General features: G+C 45.8%; 1 protein-coding gene across 7 annotated transcripts in view; it reads left to right on the forward strand.

Moving 5' to 3' along the window:
* Positions 1-5,922: 5,922 nt before the first annotated feature.
* The window catches only part of EIF4ENIF1 (eukaryotic translation initiation factor 4E nuclear import factor 1), a 39,289-nt gene continuing 20,782 nt past the window's right edge, over positions 5,923-24,429 (forward strand). For 4 of the 7 annotated variants that reach the window (XM_027566242.1, XM_027566244.1, XM_027566246.1 and 1 more), the window contains exons 1-6: positions 5,948-6,021; positions 6,939-7,058; positions 19,593-19,666; positions 21,650-21,777; positions 22,822-23,108; positions 23,408-23,609. In XM_027566242.1, coding sequence (XP_027422043.1) covers positions 6,966-7,058; positions 19,593-19,666; positions 21,650-21,777; positions 22,822-23,108; positions 23,408-23,609 — 784 coding nt within the window. In that variant the 5' untranslated portion in view covers positions 5,948-6,021; positions 6,939-6,965. Of the gene's footprint in view, positions 6,022-6,223; positions 6,319-6,373; positions 6,476-6,938; positions 7,059-19,592; positions 19,667-21,649; positions 21,778-22,821; positions 23,109-23,407; positions 23,610-24,429 lie in introns of those variants that run through there. The other 3 variants (XM_027566243.1, XM_027566240.1, XM_027566241.1) reach the window with 3 other exon arrangements.

Raw genomic sequence — 24,429 nt, forward strand, 5'->3', positions numbered from 1 at the left:
AAGTCTCGCGCCGGCCCCGCCCCCCGTCTCCACGGCAACACTGCGTGCGTGAGGGACGCCCCGCCCGGGACCCGGAGTTCGCGCAGCCTCAGTGCGGCAGAGGACGCGCCCACCCCCACCCGCCAACGCCACCTCTCAGCATCCGAAATGCGAGTTAGCCGTGAGGTGCGTGGAGAGACGCACCTGCCTCGGGCAGCCCCCACGGAGGCCTCGGTGCCTCTGTGGCTTGCTCGCTTCTCTCAGAGCTCAGCTTTCTACCGCTTTTGGACAGGAGCGGTGGGAGCTGTTTCACTTGCTTTACGACATCGATGTTGGTTTGAACCTGTTTTGAGTGGATTCCCGAGTTACACTTCGCGGGGCAGGCACTAGAGATGAGCGAAGCTCCTGCGTGGAGGCCGGCGGCGGGGGGGACCGAGGTCGTCCTTCAGCCACCTCCGGCCTCGCGCGTGATGGGCGGCACTGTTCCACGGTTCCCGGGGAGCAGTGAGCCGGTACCGAAGCGCGCGCGTGCGTGCAGTGGGGAGATTGTCAGCGAGGACTGCGTGGGTGAGGGCACATGGTTGCCCAGCCGGGGAATTGAGATTATCCCAGGTTGATATCGTCTCTTAACCATTACTTTTAAAACGTAACTAACAAGCATTAATTATTAGTATCCCATAAACAGCCGTTAATTTTAAAATTTCGGCCCACTCATTATCTTTTTAACATGGGGATGGGAGACGTTAGGTAGGGTATTATTTTTTAATTGAAGAATAGTTTATTTACAGTGTTAATAGTGTCAGGTGTACAGAGAAATGATTCAGGTATATATTTTCAGATTCTTTTTCATTATAGGTCATTAAGGTAGGGCATTTTTGAATCCTTTCCTTCTGTGTTTTGTAAAACATTTAAAGCACCTGAGATTTCTGGTGGAGCGCGAAAAACAAAGGCTAGCATTATGAATATAAATACTTGAGACATGTTACGTTAAAAACATGAGGAAAAATAAGATGAGTGCTTTGGGATTAGAATCACAGGTAATTTGCATTTTTGCTCTATTTTCTACTTATGTCAGTTTTTGTAATTAAAAGTGTTTAAAAGGAGAAGGTCCACTTTAGCGGGACACGGGAAAATCTTTTTATCTGATGTGGCCAAGTACTTTTTAAAATAATTTAGTGACTTTCAAAAATCTTAATTAACATGGTAACTAGTATTTACTTACTGTAAAGTTACTTTTATAAGTATGAATATTTATGTAAATAATGTTTATACAAATTACAACTATCCAGGAAGATAAATCAGTAAGTATGCTTTTTAAATGGTTTACTAATATTTTTTCATATGCATTTACCACCGTTGGTTTTGACTGATTTATGAAGGAATTAAAGCCATTTCTATTTGAATTATAATAAAATAATTAGTCCTCTTGGGAAGGATTAATCAGAATAACAAGAGATAGTGCAACAGCACTTGGTGGTGTCAGACTCTTTTAAGTACTTTGCATATATAAAGTCAAAGATGTAAGGTGCCAGGAAGGGTTTGTTGCTGCTGCTGCTGCTGCTAAGTTGCTTCAGTCGTGTCCAACTCTGTGCCACCCAATGGATGGCAGCCCACCAGCCTCCCCTGTCCCTGGGATTCTCCAGGCAAGAACACTGGAGTGGGTTGCCATTTCCTTCTCCAATGCATGAAAGTGAAAAGTGAAAGTGAAGTCACTCAGTCGTGTTCGACTCTTCGTGACCCCATGGACTGCAGCCTACCAGGCTCCTCTGTCCATGGGATTTTCCAGGCAAGAATACTGGAGTGGGGTGCCACTGCCTTCTCCAGGAAGGGTTTAGGCTCTGCAAATAACTTGCTGTATGGTCTTCCAGAAGTCCCTTAATAATGCCTTTGTAATCCCCGAGTACTACAAAATCACTGCAGATGGTGACTGCAGCCATGAAATAAAAAGACACTTACTCCTTGGAAGAAAAGCTATGACCAACCTAGATAGCATATTGAAAAGCAGAGACATTACTTTGCCAACAAAGGTCCGTCTAGTCAAGGCTATGGTTTTTCCAGTGGTCATGTATGGATGTGAGAGTTGGACTGTGAAGAAAGCTGAGCGCCAAAGAATTGATGCTTTTGAACTGTGGTGTTGGAGAAGACTCTTGAGAGTCCCTTGGACTGCAAGGAGATCAACCAGTCCATCCTAAAGGAAAGCAGTCCTGAATGTTCATTGGAAGGACTGATGTTGAAGCTGAAACTCCAATACTTTGGTCACCTGATGCAGAGAGCTGACTCATTTGAAGAGACCCTGATGCTGGAAAAGATTGAGGGTGAGAGGAGAAGGGGACGACAGAGGATGAGATGGTTGGATGGCATCACCGACTCAATGGACATGCGTTTGAGTAGGCTCCAGGAGTTGGTGATGGACAGGGAGGCCTGGCATGCTGCAGTCCATGGGGTTGCAAAGAGTCGGACATGACTGAGCAACTGAACTGAATCCTTGAGTACATGATGCCACAGCTGTGAAACTGTTCAAATCCTATTTTCTTGGAACTAGGGAGTACCCTTGGAGACAGAAAAGCTGATTAGGAAAAAGCCCATTTAGAAAGGTGGAGAGCAGTGGAGATGTAATCCCAACTTTATGAGTTGAAGCTGCTCTCAAAATTTCTAGGCTTCTAATTTCCATTTGCTTTTGTGCTGTTCTTGAACTGCTCATTTCCCCAACGGACTATAAAACAAGAATGTGAACCTAAACCAAGATTTTACAAATAATCTATAAGTAGAATAAATCACTTATCTCTTTCTTACTCTCTCAAAGGGATTTCCCATACTGATGCTTGAAAATTCATTTTAGTTGTAAAGGAGGCATTTGGAATTACAAATTATCATTTCTGCCAAAGAGAATAGCATTCAAAAGCTACAGTGAAACAAAGATTTGCAAGCATCTAGCTTTACGTGCGGAGAAGACAATGGCACGCCACTCCAGTACTCTTGCCTGGAAAATCCCATGGATGGAGGAGCCTGGTAGGCTGCAGTCCATGGGGTCGCTAGGAGTCAGACACGACTGAGCGACTTCACTTTCACTTTTCACTTTCATGCATTGGAGAAGGAAATGGCAACCCACTCCAGTGTTCTTGCCTGGAGAATCCCAGGGACGGGGGAGCCTGGTGGGCTGCCGTCTATGGGGTCGCACAGAGTCGGACTAAAGCGACTTAGCAGCAGCAGCTTTACATGACAGGTGAAAGGAGCTCACAGATGGCTCTCCTTTAGTAAAAGATTGCCTTTATTCCTAGGTAATAATTGTCTCCTTTAATAAGGATAAATTAAGGCTCTGAGAGGTAAAAAGTAAATTGAACAAGATTCTACAATACATTAAAGAAGAGCCCGGGGGAGGAAGAGTACATTCTCACTAGGATAGATCAGAGGACCAGGCCTCTAGCATAATAGCTACCGTGCCTGGAGCACATTTCATATATGACTTGTAATATGCCTGCAAATTCTGTGACACTCTTCCTATATAAAGGTGTAGTCTAAGTCCTCTTCCCTTAAATACAGGCCTGGCTTAGTGACTCCTATCTAAAGACTAGAATGTGGGATGTGGGGACGTCTCTGGTTGTCCAGTGGTTACTACTTTGCCTTCCAATGCAGAGGTTAGTGGTTCAATCCCTGGTTGTGGAGCGAAGATCTCACATGCCTCTTGGCTAAAAAAAAAAAAAAAATATATATATATATATATATATATATATATAAAAGGGAAGCAATACTGTAACAAAGTCAATGAAGCCTTTAAAAACAGTCCACATCAAAAAATCTTAAAAAAAAAAGACTGGTATGGGGCAGAACATACAATGAGTGACTTGGAAGCTAGGCTAGACAGTTTACGACTGTCTGGCCCTCTCCTACCTGGACATTTGCTCTGGGAATCTAGCCAGTAGTGTGAGGGAGCTCAGGCCACGCAAGAGACCAGGTGTTAAGTGTTAGAGCCAATAGCTTCATTGGTTCCAGCTGACAGCCACCACCAACCGTCAACCACGTTAGTGAGCCATTTGATGTTCCTAGTGCCCAACCTCGGAGAAAGCAATGGCAACCCACTCCAGTACTCTTGCCTCGAAAATCCCATGGACGGAGGAGCCTGGTAGGCTGCAGTCCATGAGGTCCCTAAGAGTTGGACACGACTGAGCGACTTCACTTTCACTTTTCACTTTCATGCATTGGAGAAAGAAATGGCAACCCACTCCAGTGTTCTTGCCTGGAGAATCCCAGGGACGGGGAGCCTGGTGGGCTGCCGTCTATGGGGTCGCAGAGAGTTGGATACGACTGAAGCGACTTAGCAGCAGCAGTAGCAGTGCCCAACCTTACAGCTGAAGCCGAAGGGAGTAGAGACCAGCTGTCCCAGCTAGAACCACCCCAAATTGCAGATTTGGTGTAAAGTAAATGTTGGTTTAAGCCACTGAATTCTGGGATTGTTTGTTAAACAGCAAAAGATAACCAGAAGAGTGTTTTTAATGTTATCTCTAATTCCCACTACAAGCCTGAAAAGTAGGTACTGCTATTTCTTTTTGATAGATGAGTAAACAGGTTCCAAAGGTAAAGTAACTATGGTTTCACACTGTGAGGGTCAGGATTTAAGAGCTTCAAAAAAAAAAAAAAAAAAAAAAGGCCTGCTCCACTTCTCCATAGTGGCTTGCGGATAGAAGACTGTAAAAAAACACATTTTACCCAATAGACAAAAATAAAAAGTTTTCATAATTGTTTTCTCTGCTAAGACTCAGGACGGGAACTCAAGAGCTCAGTCACTGCCCAGTGGGCTGATTTCACAACTGAAGCTTAAAGAAAGCAGGCTCATTGAAAGATATGTAGATTTCGCTATCCTTCCACGAGAAAAATTACGTTTCCCTCCACAGTCACGTATCATTTCACGGTCCCACGAGGCAGAAACGAGCTCGTGAAATTCCTGCAGACCAGGCTTACACGCGATCTCCGTTAAACCTTTCCTCCCAGCACGGCAGTTACTCTCATTGCTCACAGATGAGGGGAATCATATTGATATTTTTGCCTCTCTGTGGCCCTGTCTGCCGGTTCCAGCACTACGTACTAAGCGCTTGACATCTGCAATCTCATTTTCAGCCAAAAGCTCTCGCACTTCCCCTTCCCGTGCAGACTAAGGAAAGATTCAGGTTACGGGGCGGGAAAGAACATTTCAATGAATGTGTCAGTCGCCCGTAGCTCATTCAGAAGCAACCGTGGCAGTTTTAACACAGCAACGTGTAATCTCGCTTATTCCTCACACACATACATCATTTACAGTAAGAAGAGCGGAATTCAGTCAGAGCTTTGCCCGACATCACACCACCAGTTAAAAAAAAAAAAGTCGAGGTTCGAACACACTCCGGAAGGCTCCAAGCCCCCAGGTTCGCCTAACACAGAATCCCGCTGCCGAAGCCCCAGGGTTCTCCGCCTAGAACGGATCGTGCAAACGCAGCAGCCGCCGCGTTCCCAGGTTGCGGCCCCCCGATCCACTTCCCGGCCCCAGTTGTCTTCCTCGGACGGCCGCCGGGCGGTGATGGTGGGCTCCAAGCTCCGCCCGTCCCGTCCTCCCCGGCCGCCCCGCCCCGAAGCGCGCGTGGGAACGCGGCGTCCTCCCCGGGGCTGCCCGCGACGACTGCCTGCGCGCATCCGGGAGGGCTCTCCCGGCCCCCGGCCCGGTCTCCACCCGCCGCCGCCATCGCCTCCCGGCCTCCGCCTCCCCGCCGCCGGGCGCACGCAGGGGCCGGCGCCCTGGGAGCGCGCCGCCGTGTTTCCCTTTTCCGGCCGGCACCGCCGCGGACACCTCACATCCGGGCGCGCGGCGGCGAAGGCGGTGCTGGGGCCCGGGTGCGTGGAGGGAGTTATTAAGGGGGAGGGGGCCGGGGAGGAGGGGCGGAGGGCTGGGCCGCGGTTACGGCGGCTGAAGGGAGACAGCCCGGGCGGGTGGGGGGGGGCAAGAGCGAAGGCCGCGCGGAGCAGCTCTCGGGCCGGCGCGGGCGGCGGGGAGGGGAGCGGCGGCCGAGGCAACCAGTAAGGGCCGGGCGGCAGCGGCGGGGTCCGGGGCTCCGCGCGCCTGGGCCCGCGGGGAGAGAAGGGGCGCGGGCGCGCTGAGCCCCGGGGTCGCGTGCGTGAGCGCGAGCGCCGAGGCGCGCGCGGGGGGCGGGCAGGGACCGGAGGCCAGCGGGGCGGCTGGCGGGCAGCGGGCGGGCTGGCGGGGCCCGAGCCGCCGGGCCGGGGCGGACGGCGGCGGGCCTGCGCCGGCTCCAGCTTGGAGCACCGGGGCTGGGGGATTCGGCCCTCCCGCTCCCTCTGGCCCGCCTCCCCTCAGTGAGTACTGTCCCCGCCCTTCCTCCGAAGGCGGCTGCTGGGCCAGGGCCTGCGCGAGAGGCCGGGGGTTGGGGTCGCGGCCCCGGGAAGCCGAGTTTTGGATCTGAAGCCGGCGCTCGCCCCTTCCTTGGCACGGGCGCCCCTGACATGTCCACAGGTGCGGCGGGCCGGGTGAGAGGAGCTGTGGCCCCGTCCCCAGTCCCCTGCCTCCGGTAACAAGGGGCAGCTGGCGCCGTCCATTGGCAAGTGACAGGCACTTTACCACTGCTCCGCTTCCCCGATCCCAGCCCGTCTCCTACCTGCCCCCACTTCGGGAAACTTCCCCACTCCGCCGGACGGCCCTCACGAGTGGCAGCGACCAGGCTTGGTTTCTTTTTATATTAAAGCTGCTTAGAGGCTGTCCCCTGATCTGGGCACGTTCCACTTCTGCTTTCCTTACCCTGTTGATGCTTAGAGCTCTTTACTATAAGAGATATCCAAGTACCAGTGGTTTTGTTTCCAGTGGGTTCTGGTTTACAGAAAGGGTTTTTTAAAGGGAGTCCGAGATCATTTCAGTTTCTTAAACAGTGAGGACTCTTTAAAATTTATTGTTCTCGGTGACAGTTCTTGATTTCTTACAGGTGCAAAAAACTGTCAACCAAGGAGCCATGGATAGAAGTGTGGGTGAAACAGAAAATGGAGATGCTTTTCTCGACCTGAAGAAGCAACCCGCTTCCAGATCCCCCCATCGCTATACAAAAGTAGGCTTTGTTACTAATGAAATAGTGTTTCTTTATAGGTGAGGAGATAAGTAACATTGTGCAGAAACTTCATTAGTATTGTTTAAAGAGGTAGTCTCATTCTGACTATGTGGACTAAATATTAACTAGATTTAGTAAAACATTGCTTTGAACCTTTTTTCTGAAAGTACAAACACCCAGACTTTAAAATTTGCCCCTAAGTAGGCTTCCACTGAGGAGAAGGCAATGGCACCCCACTCCAGTACTCTTGCCTGGAAAATCCCATGGACGGAGGAGCCTGGAAAGCTGCAGTCCATGGGGTCGCTGAGGGTCCGACATGACTGAGCGACTTCACTTTCACTTTTCACTTTCATGCATTGGAGAAGGAAATGGCAACCCACTCCAGTGTTCTTGCCTGGAGAATCCCAGGGACCGGGGAGCCTAGTGGGCTGCTGTCTATGGGGTCGCACGGAGTCAGACACAACTGAAGTGACTTAGCAGCAGCAGCAGGCTTCCACTGAAGGCTCAGATCCTCCCTGTGTGAATTTGTGGATCGGAATATGTTGGCACTTCCCTGGTGACTCAGTGGTACAGAATCTGCCTGCCAACGCAGGAGACCAGGTTTCGATCCCTGAGTCGGAAAGATCCCCTGGAGAAGGAAATGGCAACCCACTCCAGTAATCTTGCCTGGATAATCCCATGGACAGAGGAGCCTGGCCAGCTACCATCCATGGGCTCTCGAAGAGTCGGACAGGACTTAGCAACTAAACAACAGCAACAAATGTGTTGGCGCACACTCTGTGTAACAGCTGTGCGACTGGTGCGTTACTACTGACTTACAGGCCGTAGAGTAAGGATTCCAGCTCTGCGATGCCTCACAGACATCAGTGTCCTCTGTTGATGTTTCATTGAGAGGTGAACTCACAGGAGTACTCTTTGGTGTGCCTTCCTAGGGTAACCAGATTTTTTAATTGTTTTTACGTGCTGTTATAAAATGGATATGGACTCAAGAAAGTAAGACTTTAATCATATTTCCCTTAGCTGAAGACTTGAGGTGATTTCAATTCCTTTAGATACCTGCTTTTCCTGAGGTGGTTGGGGGAGGAATCACCTCAAGGTCATGTGTTTATTGAAGCTATTGCTTCACTGTCCTGTGGACTACTGACCATTTCTGAAGCAGTTGACAAGAGCATTGAATTCTTTCCTAGTTCCCTGAAATGTGCTTGGGACTGTTGGGGGGAGGGTTATGCCCCAGTTGGGCCTTGTATCTTACTTCCCTTGTACGAGCCCAGTCAAGGACTCGAATGTGGTTGTTGTCCCAGGCTTCCCAGGATGCTGGCTGGTTCGTGTTTTAAACTCGGGCCTTCTGTGTGCACTGATTCTGCTTCTTTTAACCAGCTTGTGTGTGCAGTGATGCTGCTACTTTTAACTAGCTAATTTTAATTCTCTAAAAATGAATATTACTCCAGTAACACTGGGTACTTTAACTACTTGATAAAATACCCAATGTTATTGGAGTAACATTCATTTTTAGCATTAAAAAAAAAAAAACTTGAGGACAAGAGTGTTTTCACTTGTTAAAGGTTTTTGGTCAGCTTCTATCTTAAGCCAGTCTGTTTTGGCATAACAGAATATGCAGCGATAGAAAGCACGTGACTTCTTCATTCAGGTTTGCTTTTCCCAAATATAGTTTGTCTCAAACCTAAGAGTGCTTGAGTAGTATTTCACAACTTAAACTCGTTACCTAAAATGTGGACAAGTGAAATCTGAATGGAGAAAGGCTTATTAAAAGAAAGGAAAGTGCTTTTATAAACTCATGTGAATTCAGGTCTCCCGGTTCTTTTTGAGTGAAAGTTCTGACTGGTGCATTATATTGTAGAATCCAGGCATAGAGGCTGTTGAATTACTTTCACACCCTGATTAGAGGGTAAGGTGTATATTTCATTTTTTAATGCATATCTATCTTTATGAATAAGTCATTTTTTAGGAAGATATTATTAATCTGTTAGTGTAGAACTTATGAATGTCTACAATGTCTACAGTAAAGATTAAGAAACTCAGTATTGCCTGTATTTGGCAGTCTAGCCTCAGAATTCTGCCTCAGTTAAATAAATGTGCCTTAAAGAAATTTTTTCGGTTCATGACCATTTAGATTCAACGGTCTCTACGCAGGTTAGTTAGAAATAGTTGTACTTTGCGGCTCATTTAAGAGTTTTTAGTTAATGACAATTACAGGGGCTTCCAGGTGGCGCTGGTGGTAAAGCATCTGCCTGCCGTTCAGAAGATGCAAGAGACATGTGTTCGATCCCTAGAGTAGGAAATGGCACCCCAGTCCAGTATTCTTGCCTGGAAAATTCCATGCACAGAGGAGCCTGGCAGGCTTTGCAGTCCATGGGGCTGCAGAGAGGTGGACAGGACTGAGCACACACACACACACAGTTTTAGGGTGGCAACTGGGTATTGTCGGGGTGTTAGGTTAGTGTTTCCATGTACATGTTTCTCAACACTCTGGTAATTTCATGTGGGATTTGAGGCAAACTAAGCCTTTTTTCTTTTGAAGGAAGTTTAAAACAGTTCTGTGTTCTGAGCACTATAGTAAATGGTCTGTTGATTCTACTCCTGGAATGATATTTGAGCCATCCTCCTCCCTATCTACTTATTGGGACCAAACTGTTGGAATAAACAAAGCATTTAGTGATGTTTCTGCCTCTCTTTAACCAACTCTTTTAATGAGACTTTTTAACCAACTCTCAGGTGGGGCCCATTCTGCTGGCCCACTGACCATGCTTTGAGTAACAAGGCTCTCATCTTCCGTGGGGAACTTGAAATGTGGTGTTGATGTTGTCAAGGGACTCAGGTGCATAGTTACTCCTCAGGGTTCAGTTACTGTCTGCTGTGCCTCTATGAATGTCTCAGGAACTCATGTAAGAGTCACACTGGGAATTTTCAGGCCTCCTCCTAAGCCTCAGTGATTATTAATTTGGATGGTTATAAGTAGACTTATTATATCACTTGCTATTTTGAGGGTTTTGAGCCCTTAATGTGTAAACCTACTGAGGTCCATTTTGCTAGATTGGCATTTTCCTAAGATCAAAAGCTATGATTTGGTAGTATTTAAATGGTGCTTTTTTTTTTTTTTTTTTTAGTGAGTGCATTATGTTTAAGGACTTTGGGAAGTTATAGAGTGGGATCCCACATCAAAAGTCATGGATTAAAAATAGTTTAGACAATGGTTCTCAAAGTGTGTTGCTTGAAGTAACGTTTAGTGAAAACTAAAAGTGTTAGCTGCTCAGTCATGTCTGACTCTTTGCCACCCCATGGACTTTAGCCTGTCAGGCTCCTCTATGGAATTCTCCAGGCAAGAATAATGGAGTGGGTAGCCATTTCCTTCTCTGGGGAATCTTCCCAACCCAGGGTTTGAACCTAGGTCTCCTGCATTGTAGGCAGATTCTCTGCCATCTGAGCCACCAGGGAAGCCATGGTTTAGTATCATCTGGTAAACTGTTAGAAATACAAAATCTCAGGCCCCATCTCATAGGCATTGAATCAAACTCTAGGGGTAGGGCCAGCCATGTCTGGCTGAATAACAAGCAATTCAGAGAATTCTGACTCAGATTCAGGTTTGAGAACCATCTGTTTAGAAAACAGGAGGTAGTGAGGCTCACGAGTGGGAAAAGCTGGGGACCCGTTAGCTGCTGCTTACCTTCTTCAGAGGCCCTTTTACCAGCTCTTGAGATGTAGTACCTGCTCTTCAGTTAGTGGTAGCATCTTTTGCCTGAAACACAGAATAGAAATGCTTGGGACTATCTCACTGTTCAGATCCTTGGTTTTTTTTTTCCTTCAGGTGAATAAACTGATTCTCTTAGATCGGAGTATTACACGCTTTGTACTATTGCTCTTTTGCTCCTGTAGCTTGCCACAGACTCCTTAATGAATGCTGTCACCTGCCAGTTGGACAGGGAATAAAAGCAGAGGACAGTTAGAATATTCAGCTTGATACTGACCAATGTTAAGCCTGCATGTTAAATCTACCACCTGAAAAATAAGTGTTGGATTATCTGAGTTTCCTGTGTGCTCTTCATTGCCTTGACTAGTTATAAACCGGCACCCTTTTGTCAGGGTAAGGATCCTTAAAGGGAAGCACACTGATCTGTGGCTGAGGGGCAGTTGGTTACGGTGCTGCAGCCACGTTGATGTCTTTGTTTTGCGTTTTGCTCTGTTTGCTTCTGTGTGCGGTGCGACAGCCGCGTTGGTGTCTTTGTTTTGCGTTTTGCTCTGTTTGCTTCTGTGTGCATGTGCGCGTTTGTCTTGCCATGCTGCATGGCTTGCAGGATATTAGTTTCCCAACCAGGGATTGAGCCTGCGCCCCAGCAGTGAAAGTGCTGACTGCCAGGGAAAATCATTAAGAAAACAGACAAGCAACTGAAGTGGACTGCTTTGAGTAATCATTCTGGCCTTCTTAGAATCAGTTGCGAGACTTGAAGTCAAGCCTTTGAGAATACTGTTTGATTTAAAGTCTAGGTTGAAATCAGTAGTCAGATAGTCAAGTCTTTACTATACCGAGATCTCGTTCAACAACTTCATGGGTGCCTCATAAATTGAGTTAATAGGTGGCATTTCAGTGAGGCACTAAGCTACAAACTTTCAAGCCAGCATAAAAATAGGGGTGCTTGTTTATATTGGGGAAGGCAGATTTATGGTACAAAAAAATCACGATACCATGTTAAAGTTTCTGCTGTCCAGAAAACCTAACTGGAAGTTCTTAGAGGGGGCTGACTGATACCACTGCAGACACTGTCTTGCTAGTGCTCTTTCCTACCTGTTCCAATTCTGAATCATCTGGAAAAAGTCAGGATTCACGGTTCCCTGCCCCCTTGGGTATCCTCTCCTTGCTTGTGGTGGGAACTTCTGGCTAGATAAGGAGCCAGTCATTTCACAATGGGAACTTGGGACATAGACATCTGTGGGCAGGGCCTTTGATTCAGGAAAGGTTCTCTGAGAGGAGCTGGCCCAGGGGAAGCCTGTGCAGGGAGCTGGCAGTTTGTTCAGGGCTCCTCGTGGTCTCAGTGGACGGAGACAAACCCAGCACTGATGACAGAGCTGCTGGGAGGGCTTGGGTGTCTTCCTTCATCCTCTGGGAGAATCAGTGGAGAGAACAGGGAGCCGCCAAAACCCGCTGCCTGGTTTGGTATCCCCACTCTGCCACTCACTTAACCTGTGTTGCCTTCAGCCATATTCTCACCTCTCTGACTCTCATCCTTGTCCTCTGTGAAATGCAGATAGAACAGTGTCTACCCCATAGGATTTTTGCAGAGAATAAATGAGAAAATGGATGTCAAGTGCTTAGAAAAGTGCCTGACACACAATAAGTGTTAGAAACAGCTTATGATATAATAAGGGTAGGGGGAAGCAGTGAAAGGTAGCTTCTTCAGATACCGACTTCAGATCCACATGCTTGCTTTCTGTACGTCACAGTAACCATTTCCATTTTAATATGAAACCATAAAGCAGTATTGCAGATATAGTGCTTCTACCCTGAAAATGATTTTTGTAAGTTTCTTTCTGTACTTATTTACCAGCTTACTTCATGTTCTACATTGCTTTTATCAGTTGTATAAACATGTTTAAAAGCCAAGGTTTATTTTTATTGTATTGGTCAGATCAACAGAAAAAGCAGGCTCTCCTATTTTTTTCCCTATTTCCATTTTCTTATCTTCACATGAATTCTTTCAATAGAAGAAAGTGTGTGCATCAAATCAGCCACCATTAGAGGCTTGGGTTGAATCCAGGTGCTGCATCCTGCAGGATGCTACAGGATCTAGTTTGAACCCTGACCTGCTTGTAAGACCTGCTCTGAATGGTGCCCCTTCAGCAAACTTCGTGAGTGGGGGATGGGGAAGTGCATCCCACACACCCTGTCGGTCATTTACCATTGCCTGGCTGTCATCTCTGGATGCCAGTACCCCTTTGCTATTTTTAAAAGCTTTCTAAGCCTTTCAGAAAAGTCATGTGACTCCTAGGTTGAGATATCAGGTCAGTCAGCAACCATTTGAGAGCCTCATGGGCGAAGCCCAAAGTTAATGGGTGTGTGGAGGGTGGGGACCAGGAGAGGAGGTCAAAGGGGAACCCAGCCCAAATGCTGTTCCAGGGACATCTGCCCTCTTCAGAAAGAGCAGGCACACAGGTGAGGTACTGAGTCATTTCCAGGGTGCTTAGACAACTAACAGTGAAATAGAAATGTAAAGGGTAATCATAAAAAAATCGGGCTTTGGGGACTTCCCTGGCAGTCCAGAGGTTGAAACCCCTCATCCCAAAGCCAGGGGCACGGATTTGATCCCTGGTTGGGAAAATAGGATCCCTGATGCTGCAGGGCACAGCCCCTGCCCCCCCCAAAAAAAGCCTGGCCGTCTTACTCGTAGGAATTAAACTCAGCTCACAGAAGTAAAGAACACCTCTCTAAGTGACTTGTGTGAAAGTCTATGTCAGATGGTCAACAGAATGCATAGGATTTCTGCAGAAACTGTGTAAGGCTTTAACTATTGCTTTGGGTTTCTGTCATTTGATTTCTACTTTAATTCTGATCACTGAAAGCGGTGTCCATGTTAGTAGTTCCCAGATAGATTGTTTGGGAAAGCTTGACACGTTTTCTTTAAGGAAGGCTGCTAAACCTAAGAAAATACGTTTACACTTCTGTGGGCGTGGGACTCTTAGCGAATTAGCAGCGTATTCTTGCCCAGTCAGGTTTTAGTCACTTATGCAAAAAAGCAAGGTCTAAAAAAAAAAAAAAAAGCAAGGTCTCAGATAATAACTCTTCTCTTGACCAGATGATCGTTTCAGTAAATCTGTCCACGATGCAAGTTTCTGTAGGTTATCAGAACTCTACAAAAGGGTAATCTCCCATCCCCTCCTGAAGTACTCATAGCGAAGGAACATACTCAGTTCAAAATGAGCACTCTGAAGTATTCTGCTTTTCGCCAAACTTGAAGGTTTTCTTTGAAAGTATCCCAAAGAGATTCCTTTCCAGGAATAATTGCTGTTAAGAACTCCTGAGATGGCGAGTTCAAGAAGACGTCTCTTGAGAGATTGGAGAGCAGTGGGGCCAGGGACAACAGTCATCTGCCTGTGCTAGCCACTAAGCCTGGCACACAGGAAGTGTTCTGTGGACAGTTATGAAAGAGCAGATTTTGTGTTGACTTAGCTAATGGCTTCTCTCCTCCCCACTTACGTGGGGGATCCTCTCAGGATGGAAAACCATCTTAAGCAACCTGAGACATTGCTGAAGGTTAACAGGTTTAGCTCTCTAAACCCCATGAGGATCTCATTTTTCCCCAAATGTTGGGGTAGACGTTGGGCCACATTTTGAGAAACGTGATTGGTTTAAAGTGCTACTTCTTAACCTCTTAGGGTCCAGTGGAGGTCTTTGGATCGCCATTGGAGATGAACACTTATTGCAGAAATTGTACAAATTTGTTTATATGCGGTTTCCTTGATGCTGTGAAACTGGTTTTAGAAGGCCTACTCTCAAGAACAGTGTATAGTTTGACCTAGATGTTTAAAGATGTTATTTCCAGCAATTATTACAATCCAAGAATTGTTTTGTTTTCCCAGTTCTTGGCCTGTTAATAAAGTAAATGACTCTTTATCCTCTGTAGACAGGTGGACTGTGTTTTGGCCATTGCATTTGGTCAGAGGCATACCCTGGCACGGATGGTGCTGCTGGCATGGTTGGTGCCCACGTGCACCAACCTTCGTGCCCGTAACTCCGTGCATGTAACTCCCCTCCGTGCTCTTACATGCCTGTCAAGTTTGTGCAGTCCCTTGAGCGTTCACACCTAGTACATGCCAAGCATATAGTCAACAGAGAAAACTGGACTAATACGGGAGAGAAACATAAAACATTTGTACCAATCTGAGCCTCTTTTCTGTATCTGAGAGTCGTTTGTGTTTATTAATCTGTAATTAGAGTGATAAATCTGTAAAAAGAGAGAGTAAAACATTAACTTTTGGTAACTGAACCTCTTAGTTTGCTTAAAATTTTTTTGTTCTTGAGATAGAATTCACATACATAAAATTACCCCTTTTAAAATGTACCATTTAGGGACTTTCCTCGTGGTCCAGTGGTTAAGACTCTGAGCTCCCGATGGAGGGAGCATGGGTTTGATCCCTGGTTGGGGAACTAAGATCCCACATGCGGTGTGTCCAATAAACATTAAAAAAATATATATACCATTTAGTGGTTTTTAGTAAATTCAAAAAGTTGTACAGCCATCACTACTATCTAATTTGAGATTGTTTTCGTCTCCACAAACACAAACTCTACCCACTAGCAGTCACCCCACAAAGTTCCCTTCCCCCAGCACCTGGCAGCCATCAACCTACTTTCCCACGCTATGGATATGCCCAGTTTGAATGTTGCGTGTAGAGAGAATCCCACAGTATGTGGCCTCTTGTGTCTGACTTCTTTCACTTAACGTAGTGTTTTCAAGGCTTATATTGCATCAGAACTTATTCTGTATTATTGCTAACTATTGCGTTGTATAGGTTTATAATTTTTCAGTTCTCTTTGGTATGTAACTAGTGGGGGAATTGCTAGGTCATGTGTTTAACTTTTTGAGGAACTGCCACCATTTTCCACAATAGCTGCACAATTTTCCATTCCCATCAGCAATGATAGAAGTTTCCAGTTTCTCTACATCCTTGTCAATACTATTTTCTTTTCTTTTTTTTTTAAACAGTCGTCCTGGTAGACATGAAATGGTATCTCATTTCAGCAAACAGCGATAGTAATAATAGAGAACACCTATCACTTGGGCTCCCTGTTGTTTGGAGTTAAAACATTTCAAAGCCACACTGTTTAGGAACTTTGTGTATTGAGAATATACCTATTTAAGGATGAAGTACATTGCCCTTGGTTTAATAGTATCCTGGGGTTCTTACTTTAATATTGGATTTGTGAATGGTGAAGTGAGGGGTGTGTACTCATCTTTGGGCTGCTTCAAGTAGCAGAAAATTGCAGTGTTTTTTTCCTGTGGTATATGTATAAGTATTTCCTATATTGCAAGGTCCTTCCTGTTTTTACTGGAAAATGTTTTAAGCCCTCCTGTTCTTAGGATGTCTTCTGTCATCATAACTACTGTGGGTCATCCACCCCGCCCCTCCCTCACCACCAGGCTGTGTCACTCCTACCTTCCTGACGTCGTTCACCACGCAGATCCCACTGGACTCCACTCGCTACTGCCAGTTTGCAGTGGTATGTCAGTGCTTTGACAGTTTTTTTCAGAATTTTTAGTAGCCTCTAGACATTTTCTTATATTTGGGATTCTGTGCATCTCAACATTCCCAATTTTTCTAGGTATTTCTACCCAATTAATAAGACACAATTCATAAGTGAATCATAAATAAATGTAAATGCCTGATTGATATCGTGGTATTAAAAGTAAAATGTCTTCTGCTTCTCAGGCATTTTGCTATCATGGAGAAAACATCTAGGTACCTCAGGTGTATGACGACACTGAGTGATTTCATGGCATGCTTCTATGCAGTGATGCCTAAAGGCTAAGAGAGTAACTCTGCCCCTTCATATTCTCCCCAAGACAGGGGAAGCGGTGATCAGACAAGCAGCAAGTGTTCTGTTGTGAGGCCTGTGACAAGGGTGTTGGAGGGGCCCTGGCACAGTGGTATGTGCTTTTTTGCAAAGCAGTTGTAGCATTTTACTGGTACTGAAGGTTTGGGAATCGCTATTTTTAGTTTACTTGAAGATGTTTATATAAAAAGGCGGCAATGGTTCTGTGTATATGCATCTATATGAGCAGGTGCGTGTGTGTGTAACATCAGTTCAGTTGCTCAGTCGTGTCCGACTCTTTGCAACCTCGTGGACTGTAGCACACCAGGCTTCCCTGTCCATCATCAACTCCTGGAGCTTGCTCAAACTCATGTCAATAAAGTTGGTGATGCCATCCAACCATCTCATCCTCTGTCATCCCCTTCTCCTCCCGCTTTCAATCTTTCCCAGCATCAGGGTCTTTTCAAATGAGCCAGTTCTTCGCATCAGGTGGCCAAAGTATTGGAGTTTCAGCTTCCGCATCAGTCCTTCCACTGAATATTCAGGACTGATTTCCTTTAAGATGGACTGGTTGGATTTTCTTGCCATCCAAGGGACTCTCAAGAGTCTTCAACACCACAGTGCATCAGTTCTTTGGCACTCAGCTTTATTTATGGTCCATCTGTCACATCCATACATGACTACTGCAAAAACCATAACTTTGACTGGATGGACCTTTGTTGGCAAAGCAATGTCTCTGCTTTTTAATATGCTGTCTAGGTTGGTCATAGCTTTTCTTCCAAGGAGCAAGCGTCTTTTAATTTCATGGCTGCAGTCACCATCTGCAGTGATTTTGAAGCCCAAGAAAATAAAGTCTGTCACTGTTTCCATTGTTTCCTCATCTGTTTGCCATGAAGTGATGGGACCACATGCCATAATTTTACTTTATTGAATGTTGAATTTTAAGCAAGCTTTTTCACTCCTCTTTCACCTTCATCAAGAAGCTCTTCAGTTCCTCTTCGCTTTCTGCCGTAAGAGTGGTGTCATCTGCATATCTCAGGTTATTGATGTTTCTCCTGGCAATCTTGATTCCAGCTTGTGCTTCATCCAGCCTGGCATTTCATATGATGTACTCTGCATATAAGTTAAATAGGCAGGGTGACAGTATATAGCCTTCACGTACTTCTTTTCCAATTTGGAACCAATCTGTTGTTCGTGTCCGGTTCTAACTGTTGCTTCTTGACCTGCATACAAATTTCTCAGGAGGCAAGTAACGTGGTCTCATATTCCCATCTCTTTAAGAATTTTTCCAAATTTTGTTGTGATCCACACAGTCAAAGGCTTTGGCGTGGTCAGTCAAGCAGAAGTAGATGTTTTTCTGGAACTCCCTTGCTTTTTCTATGATCCAGCAGATGTTGGCAATTTGATCTCTCATTCCTCTGCCTTTTCTAAATGCAGCTTGAACATCTGGAAGTTCTCGGTTCACATACTGTTGAAGCCTGACTTGGAGAATTTTGAGCATTACTTGGTTAGAGTATGAGATGAGTGCAATTGTGCGGTAGTTTGAACATTCTTTGACATTGCCTTTCTTTGGGATTAGAATGAAAACTGATCTTTTCCAGTCCTGTGGCCACTGCTGAGTTTTCCAAATTTGCTGGCATATTTGAGTGCAGCACTTCAACAGCATCATCCTTTAGGACTTGAAATAACTCAGTTATTCCATCAGGAATTCCATAACTCTGGAATTCCATTACCTCCTAGCTTTGTTCATAGTGATGCTTCCTAAGGCCCACATGACTTTGGACTCCAGGATGTCTGGCTCTGCTGAGGGATCACACTATTGTGGTTATCTTGGTCATGAAGATCCTTTTTGTATAGTTCTTCTGGGTATTCGTGCCACCTTTTCTTAATATCTTCTGTTTCTGTTAGGTCCATACTATTTCTGTCCTTTATTGAGCCCATCTTTGCATGAAATGTTCCCTTGGTATCTCTAATTTTCATGAAGAGATCTCTAGTCTTTCCCATTCCATTGTTTTCCTCTATTTCTTTGCATTGACCACTGAGGAAGGTTTTCTTATCTCTCCTTGCTATTCTTTGGAAGTCTGCATTCAGATGGGTATATCTTTCCTCTTCTCCTTTGCCTTTAGCTTCTCTTTTCTCATTTTCCAGGTATATAACATACCTGGAAGCAAATGAGGATACCGAGTTACCAAACCTCGAATTCTTACACCATTCTCACTTAAAGGAACTTGGATTTCTCAGAGAAATGGCTGACTCTAAGACTAGGACAGGATGGGTACATGTAATGCAGAAAGTAAAAACGTGCTTTTTTAAAAATAATGGGGGACTTGTCTGGTGGTCCAGTGGTTAAGACTCTGTGCTTCTACTGCAGGGGGTGCAGATTGATCCCTGGTTGGGGAATTAAGATCCTTCATGGCAGGCATCACGGCTTAAATAAATAAAAATTTAAAATGATGGGGTGTGTCAAAAGGATACAGGAGCCAGTTTGAAGAGGCTCTCAGTTTGAGCACCAAAACAGTTAAGGAGAGACATTGTGAATGTTAAGGACACGTACACCAGATAAGTGGTACATGGGTGTTTGGGACGCTTTTTTCCCCTTGCAGTTTCACTATTCAATGGAAAGGAAATCTGCCCCTTGTAAGTTGGATTCTGATGCATTTAAGACTAGACAGGTTAGCTGAACGTTTTATATCAGCCTGAAGCTACCATGCCTTATCAGCGTTCAGTGTGTGGAGTATATTATTGGATGGAAGTTTATGAGAGAATGTGTTTTAGCAGTAAACTGATCACTTACATCATTTGCCAATTACACTTGAGTGCCTGTTGAGGACCTTGAGCCGACTTTGTCCTTTCAGGAGTAAGCCAGGGTGTAAATAAATAAGAACTGTGTGAACTGCTTAACGTAGACACTAAGTTACTGGTAACAAAAGTAAGTTGAAAGTATGTGACCCAAGAAATACTGTTCAAAATCACCATATGATTTCTCTTTCTAGGAGGAGCTCTTGGATATTAAAGAACGCCCTCATTCCAAACAGAGGCCTTCGTGCCTCTCTGAGAAATATGACAGGTATTTATGGGGGTCAGCTTCTTTTGGTATAATTTACTAAGTTATACCAAACTTAGTAAATTAAGAGTTGTATTGTTTTGCTAGAATTAACAAGTGGGGAGATTTCAGGGGTTTCCACACGAGTACATTGCAGGTAAGCTTGAACAAAAGTGGCATCTCACTGCACTGTCTTCTTTATCAGCTTCATGATTGATTCGCTAAAGTTCAGAGATAGAAGCTGCGGGGAACTCCAGGGACAACTGAACCAGTTCCCTTTCAACTAACTGGTGTTGAAACTAAAACTAGAAAATGCCTTGGTCCAAGGCACACAGTCACAAAGCAGGGTTGACTTGAGCACAGGAGTCCCAGCCAGGGTCTTTTCTCTCTACCAGTGATGTTTTGCACATGCTTTTGAGGGTCCTTCTTCAAGGGCCTAGGGTAGGATGATCAGCAGAACTCTGAGCCTTTTATCAGCCCTCTCCCCACCAAACAGGAGAACCATTAGGCCAATCAGATTAGCCCTTTTGCATCTTGGGCTCCCTCCAAAGAAGTAGAAAGCTTTGGTTTGAGAAGGCCATAGCTACAATGGTCTGAAATTACAATAACCCTACATTGCATTTCTTACAGTTATCTTAAGACTCTACGGTCACTTAAATATCAAGGTAAATACTTCATATTGGCCCACATTTTTTAAAGAATATAAAGTGTTTAATTGTTTGGTAAAATAGGACATGTTTTTTTTTTAAATTTTGTATATGGACGGTTCATGGGGTGCTGAATCTGGACTCCACGCCACTTACCCCCTGGTAAGGGTGATCCTTGAATAACGGCTTTTCCAACTGGTTAGTATTTTTTGCTGAGTCTCAGATGAGCTTGAGTTTTGGTTTTTGGTTTTTTTTTTTCTTCATTAAAGCTGTAATGGGTTTTTTATGCCTCAAGTTGAATTTTCTTATTACAGCTATTCCTTGGCATAAAATAAAGTTACCATGGGCACATGTACTCGCTTTAATCCTGAAGTGGAGACATTGTGCCTAATAATATTGATAATGATGAAAAGAAGAGACAGAGGAAAGGGCTTCTCATTCTGCTATTTCTTTTCTCTCAGAGAATTAAGATGTATTGGGTTCTTACACTCCAGGTGATCCTTGGTAGGTAATACCTCCTTTGTTAAAGGAGTTTGAGGCCCAGACGGTCACTGACTCACTGAAGAGGCGTTGCACTGCTGCCCGCTGTGTGGCGAGCGCTGGGTGTCAGGTGCTGTTGAACACCGTGCCGTCATCCTGGACTGTGGGCCTGCGCCAGGGCACAGATGCTCCTGAGAGCCTGTCGTGCCCACCATCACGGGTTGTGGAGGGCGAGTGCAGGGTGCGGTGCTAGTGTGCAGCACAGCCTGGTCTGACCCGGGGGCGCGAAAGTCCTTTCTGGACAAGGCTAAAGGACATAGCTCAGTAAGGGGTCCGGAGGGCCCAGTCAGCGGTGGCAGAGCTGGAGTTTCGTACCAGATCATTAGGCTCCAGAGCTTCTGCTCGGCACACGGCACCGCCTGCCACCCCATCATTAGCATGGGAGTAACAATATCAGACCTAGACTACGCACCTTTGAGGGAAAACCCAAGACTGTCCATAGAGATTCTGGAAGAATATACACCAAGCATTCCAGGAGCTGCCTCTAGTGAGAAGATTAAGGGACTTTTTCCTCCCTGTACTTATCTTCAGTAAACTGAGTAATCGATATTTAGGGAGCATTTGTTTGTATAGGACAGGGCTAGATACACTTCCTCTCAGACCACGGCTTTTCACGTCTGTTGCTGTTACATGAACAATAGCAAAGTACTGCAGAATTTGTTATTGTTTTTATTTTGAAAGAGGGAACCGTTCTGATGGCCACCGTGAAGCTTTATAGCGCAAAGGGGCTTCCCTAACCTGGCACCTGCAGTAGTAGAAGGTAGACTACCTGTGTAGTTTGTGGTGCAGGAGCTGAACCATGGTGCCCTTTGACTTGCAGTGATGGTGTCTGGGACCCTGAGAAGTGGCACGCCTCCCTCTACCCAGCTTCAGGGCGGAGCTCACCGGTGGAAAGCCTGAAGAAAGAGCTGGACACGGACCGGCCTTCCCTGGTGCGCAGGATAGTAGGTAAGCAGTCTCCAAGAGGTGGGAGCCGCGATTTCAGAGGCAGTGCCCTTCGCTTCTGGCTTCATTCATAGCTGTGAGAGTTTTAGGCGTTGGGAGAAAGTACCATTATCAGAAAACTGACTGAACAGTTCATTAATGATTACCTGGCAAGTAAAATCATAGCCCTCCTGTGTGGCCATGGTGGGTAGATTTGCTTTTATCTTCTCTGAACAGTAACTTTAAAAGAGCAGAAGTTCTAGATTTTGATCAAACTCAGTTTATCATTTATTAACGTAGATCGTGCTCTTGGTGTCAAAGCCTAAGAAAATTGTGCAAAGCCACTGTCATAGATTTCCTTCATATATTCTTCTAGAAGCTTTGTAGTTTTAAGGGTCACATTTATATCTGTGATCCACTTTGAGTTAATTTTTATATGTGATAGCAACGTGAAGATAAGGCTTTCTTGGCATATGGATAGTCAGCTGTTCAATACCATTTGTTGAAGAGAGACTTTAACTTTTAAAGTAGTTAGTTTCAAATACTGACACCTACTATAGTTTATTAATTGACGAAACATTTGCTAATAATTATACAGATAAGAATTTAGTTAAGGGACTTCCCTGGCAGTCCCGTGGTTAACACTCTGCGTTTCCCCTGCAGGGGGTGCATGTTTGATCCCTGGTCCGGGAAATCCCACGGACAGAGAAGCCTGGCAGGCTGTGGTCCAGGGGGTCACAAAGAGTTGGACACCACTGAGCAACTGAACACACACACCAGGACTAAGATCCTGCATCCCATGCTGTACAACCCCAAAAAAGAAAGAATTTAGTTAAAAGGACTGTGGAGATTAATCATGGAAAGTTACTGATTATGAAGTACATTTCTCCCTCCAGAGATGAAGCAAAAGGCGCACGCTTTGTTAAAAATATGTGAACTCTCTGGCTGTTTCAGTGGTGACTCTTTCCCAGGACCCCAGTGGCCACCAGTCACAGACACACCCCTACCCCAGGGAGGAGAACTACCCTTGCTGGTTCACCTGACTCTCTCTTTCTGGCATCTTTGCAGATCCACGAGAGCGTGTGAAGGAAGATGACTTAGATGTTGTTCTCAGCCCACAGAGACGCAGCTTTGGAGGGGGCTGCCACGTGACGGCGGCCGTCAGCTCCCGGCGCTCAGGAAGCCCGCTGGAGAAAGACGGCGACGGGCTCCGCCTGCTTGGCGGACGCAGGATCGGCAGCGGGAGGATCATCTCTGCTCGGACCTTTGAGAAGGATCACCGTCTTGGCGAGAAGGACCTGCGAGACTTGAGAGAGAGAGACCGCGAGAGGGACTACAAGGACAAGCGCTTCAGGGTTTGTCTCCTCGATCCTCTGGCACCTCGCGTGTGCACTTCATTTATACCAGTGTGCTGTGTGACGCTGGGTGGACACGGCCCATCTTAGTCTAGAGGGAGGAGCCGTGATGCTGGGTGAACACAGCCCATCCTAGTACAGAGGGAGGAGCCGAGAGCTGGGGTGGGGAGCAGCGTCAGGCCGCCACAGAGCATCTTCATCGCGCTACCGAGCATCGCTTAACTCATCAAGACTTGGACTGAGGTAGAAATGCCTTGACTAGAATCTTACTTTTTATTTTGCATTGTGTACTTTTCCAGAGGGAGTTTGTGGATAGTAAGCGTGTCTTTGGTGAGCGTAGAAGAAACGATTCCTACACAGAAGAAGAACCAGAATGGTTCTCAGCTGGACCCACGAGTCAGTCCGAAACCATTGAGCTGACTGGCTTTGATGATAAGATACTGGAAGAAGACCATAAGGGGAGAAAAAGAACGCGGCGACGAACAGCCTCTGTGAAGGAAGGTCAGCAAGACCTCTGGGAGGGAAAGCTCACTGTTCTGAAATGAAACATGTTTATAGTTGGCTTAACTACACTTAGAGATAGGCAGCAGTGTTAGAAGTGGCATGTTTTGAACAGTGAAGCTGCTTCCTGTGCGTGAGTTCACTGTGTAGGCCGTACGTCTCCTCAACTTGTGTCCTGCCTGCAGGGCTAAACAGAGCAGTCTCCCCACCCAGTAAGAGCACTGTGTACACGAAAGGGCCCCCCAGAGGTAAGAGTATGTGATAGAAATAATAGGGGTCTCGTTTATTGAGCCTATGTATACTGGACATGCGATTAGCATTTTGTCTATATAATCCTACTTCTAACAGCCCTGTGAGGTAGAGGCTGTTGTACCCATCTTAGAGCAAGTGGAGACATAGGTGGCTCCATAGGTGGACGTTGAGGAAGTGAGTAGTGAAGTTGAGCAAGATGCTCGTGCTTCTGAGCCAGCCTCCCTCATTGTGGTGGTAGGCCTTCCTAGTCAGCTGTCACTTGGCTTCTCCCAAACTCACTTTTTCAGGCACCTCCCTGGCTAAACTAAAGAAGCCAGAGCTGAAGTATGAGGCATGCCTGCTGCAGGGTGGAGCTCATAGTCATGTTCAGGGCAGTGATCAGGCTGGTGGTCTTGGGAGGAAGCAGTGAAGAGGCAAGTGGGCAGCTTGAGAGACTTTGAAGTTAAACTGCCTTTGAGAGATGCTTTTGTCTTGTCTCAGTTAGGTGAAGGCAACGCCACCAAGTGTGATCTGTTCACCTAATTGTAAAGATCAGGCTTCTGGTGAGAAAAAGCCAATCTTTTTCTGA

Source organism: Bos indicus x Bos taurus, chromosome 17 (assembly GCF_003369695.1).
Source record: "Bos indicus x Bos taurus breed Angus x Brahman F1 hybrid chromosome 17, Bos_hybrid_MaternalHap_v2.0, whole genome shotgun sequence".
In the NCBI taxonomy this organism is placed as follows: domain Eukaryota; kingdom Metazoa; phylum Chordata; class Mammalia; order Artiodactyla; family Bovidae; genus Bos; species Bos indicus x Bos taurus.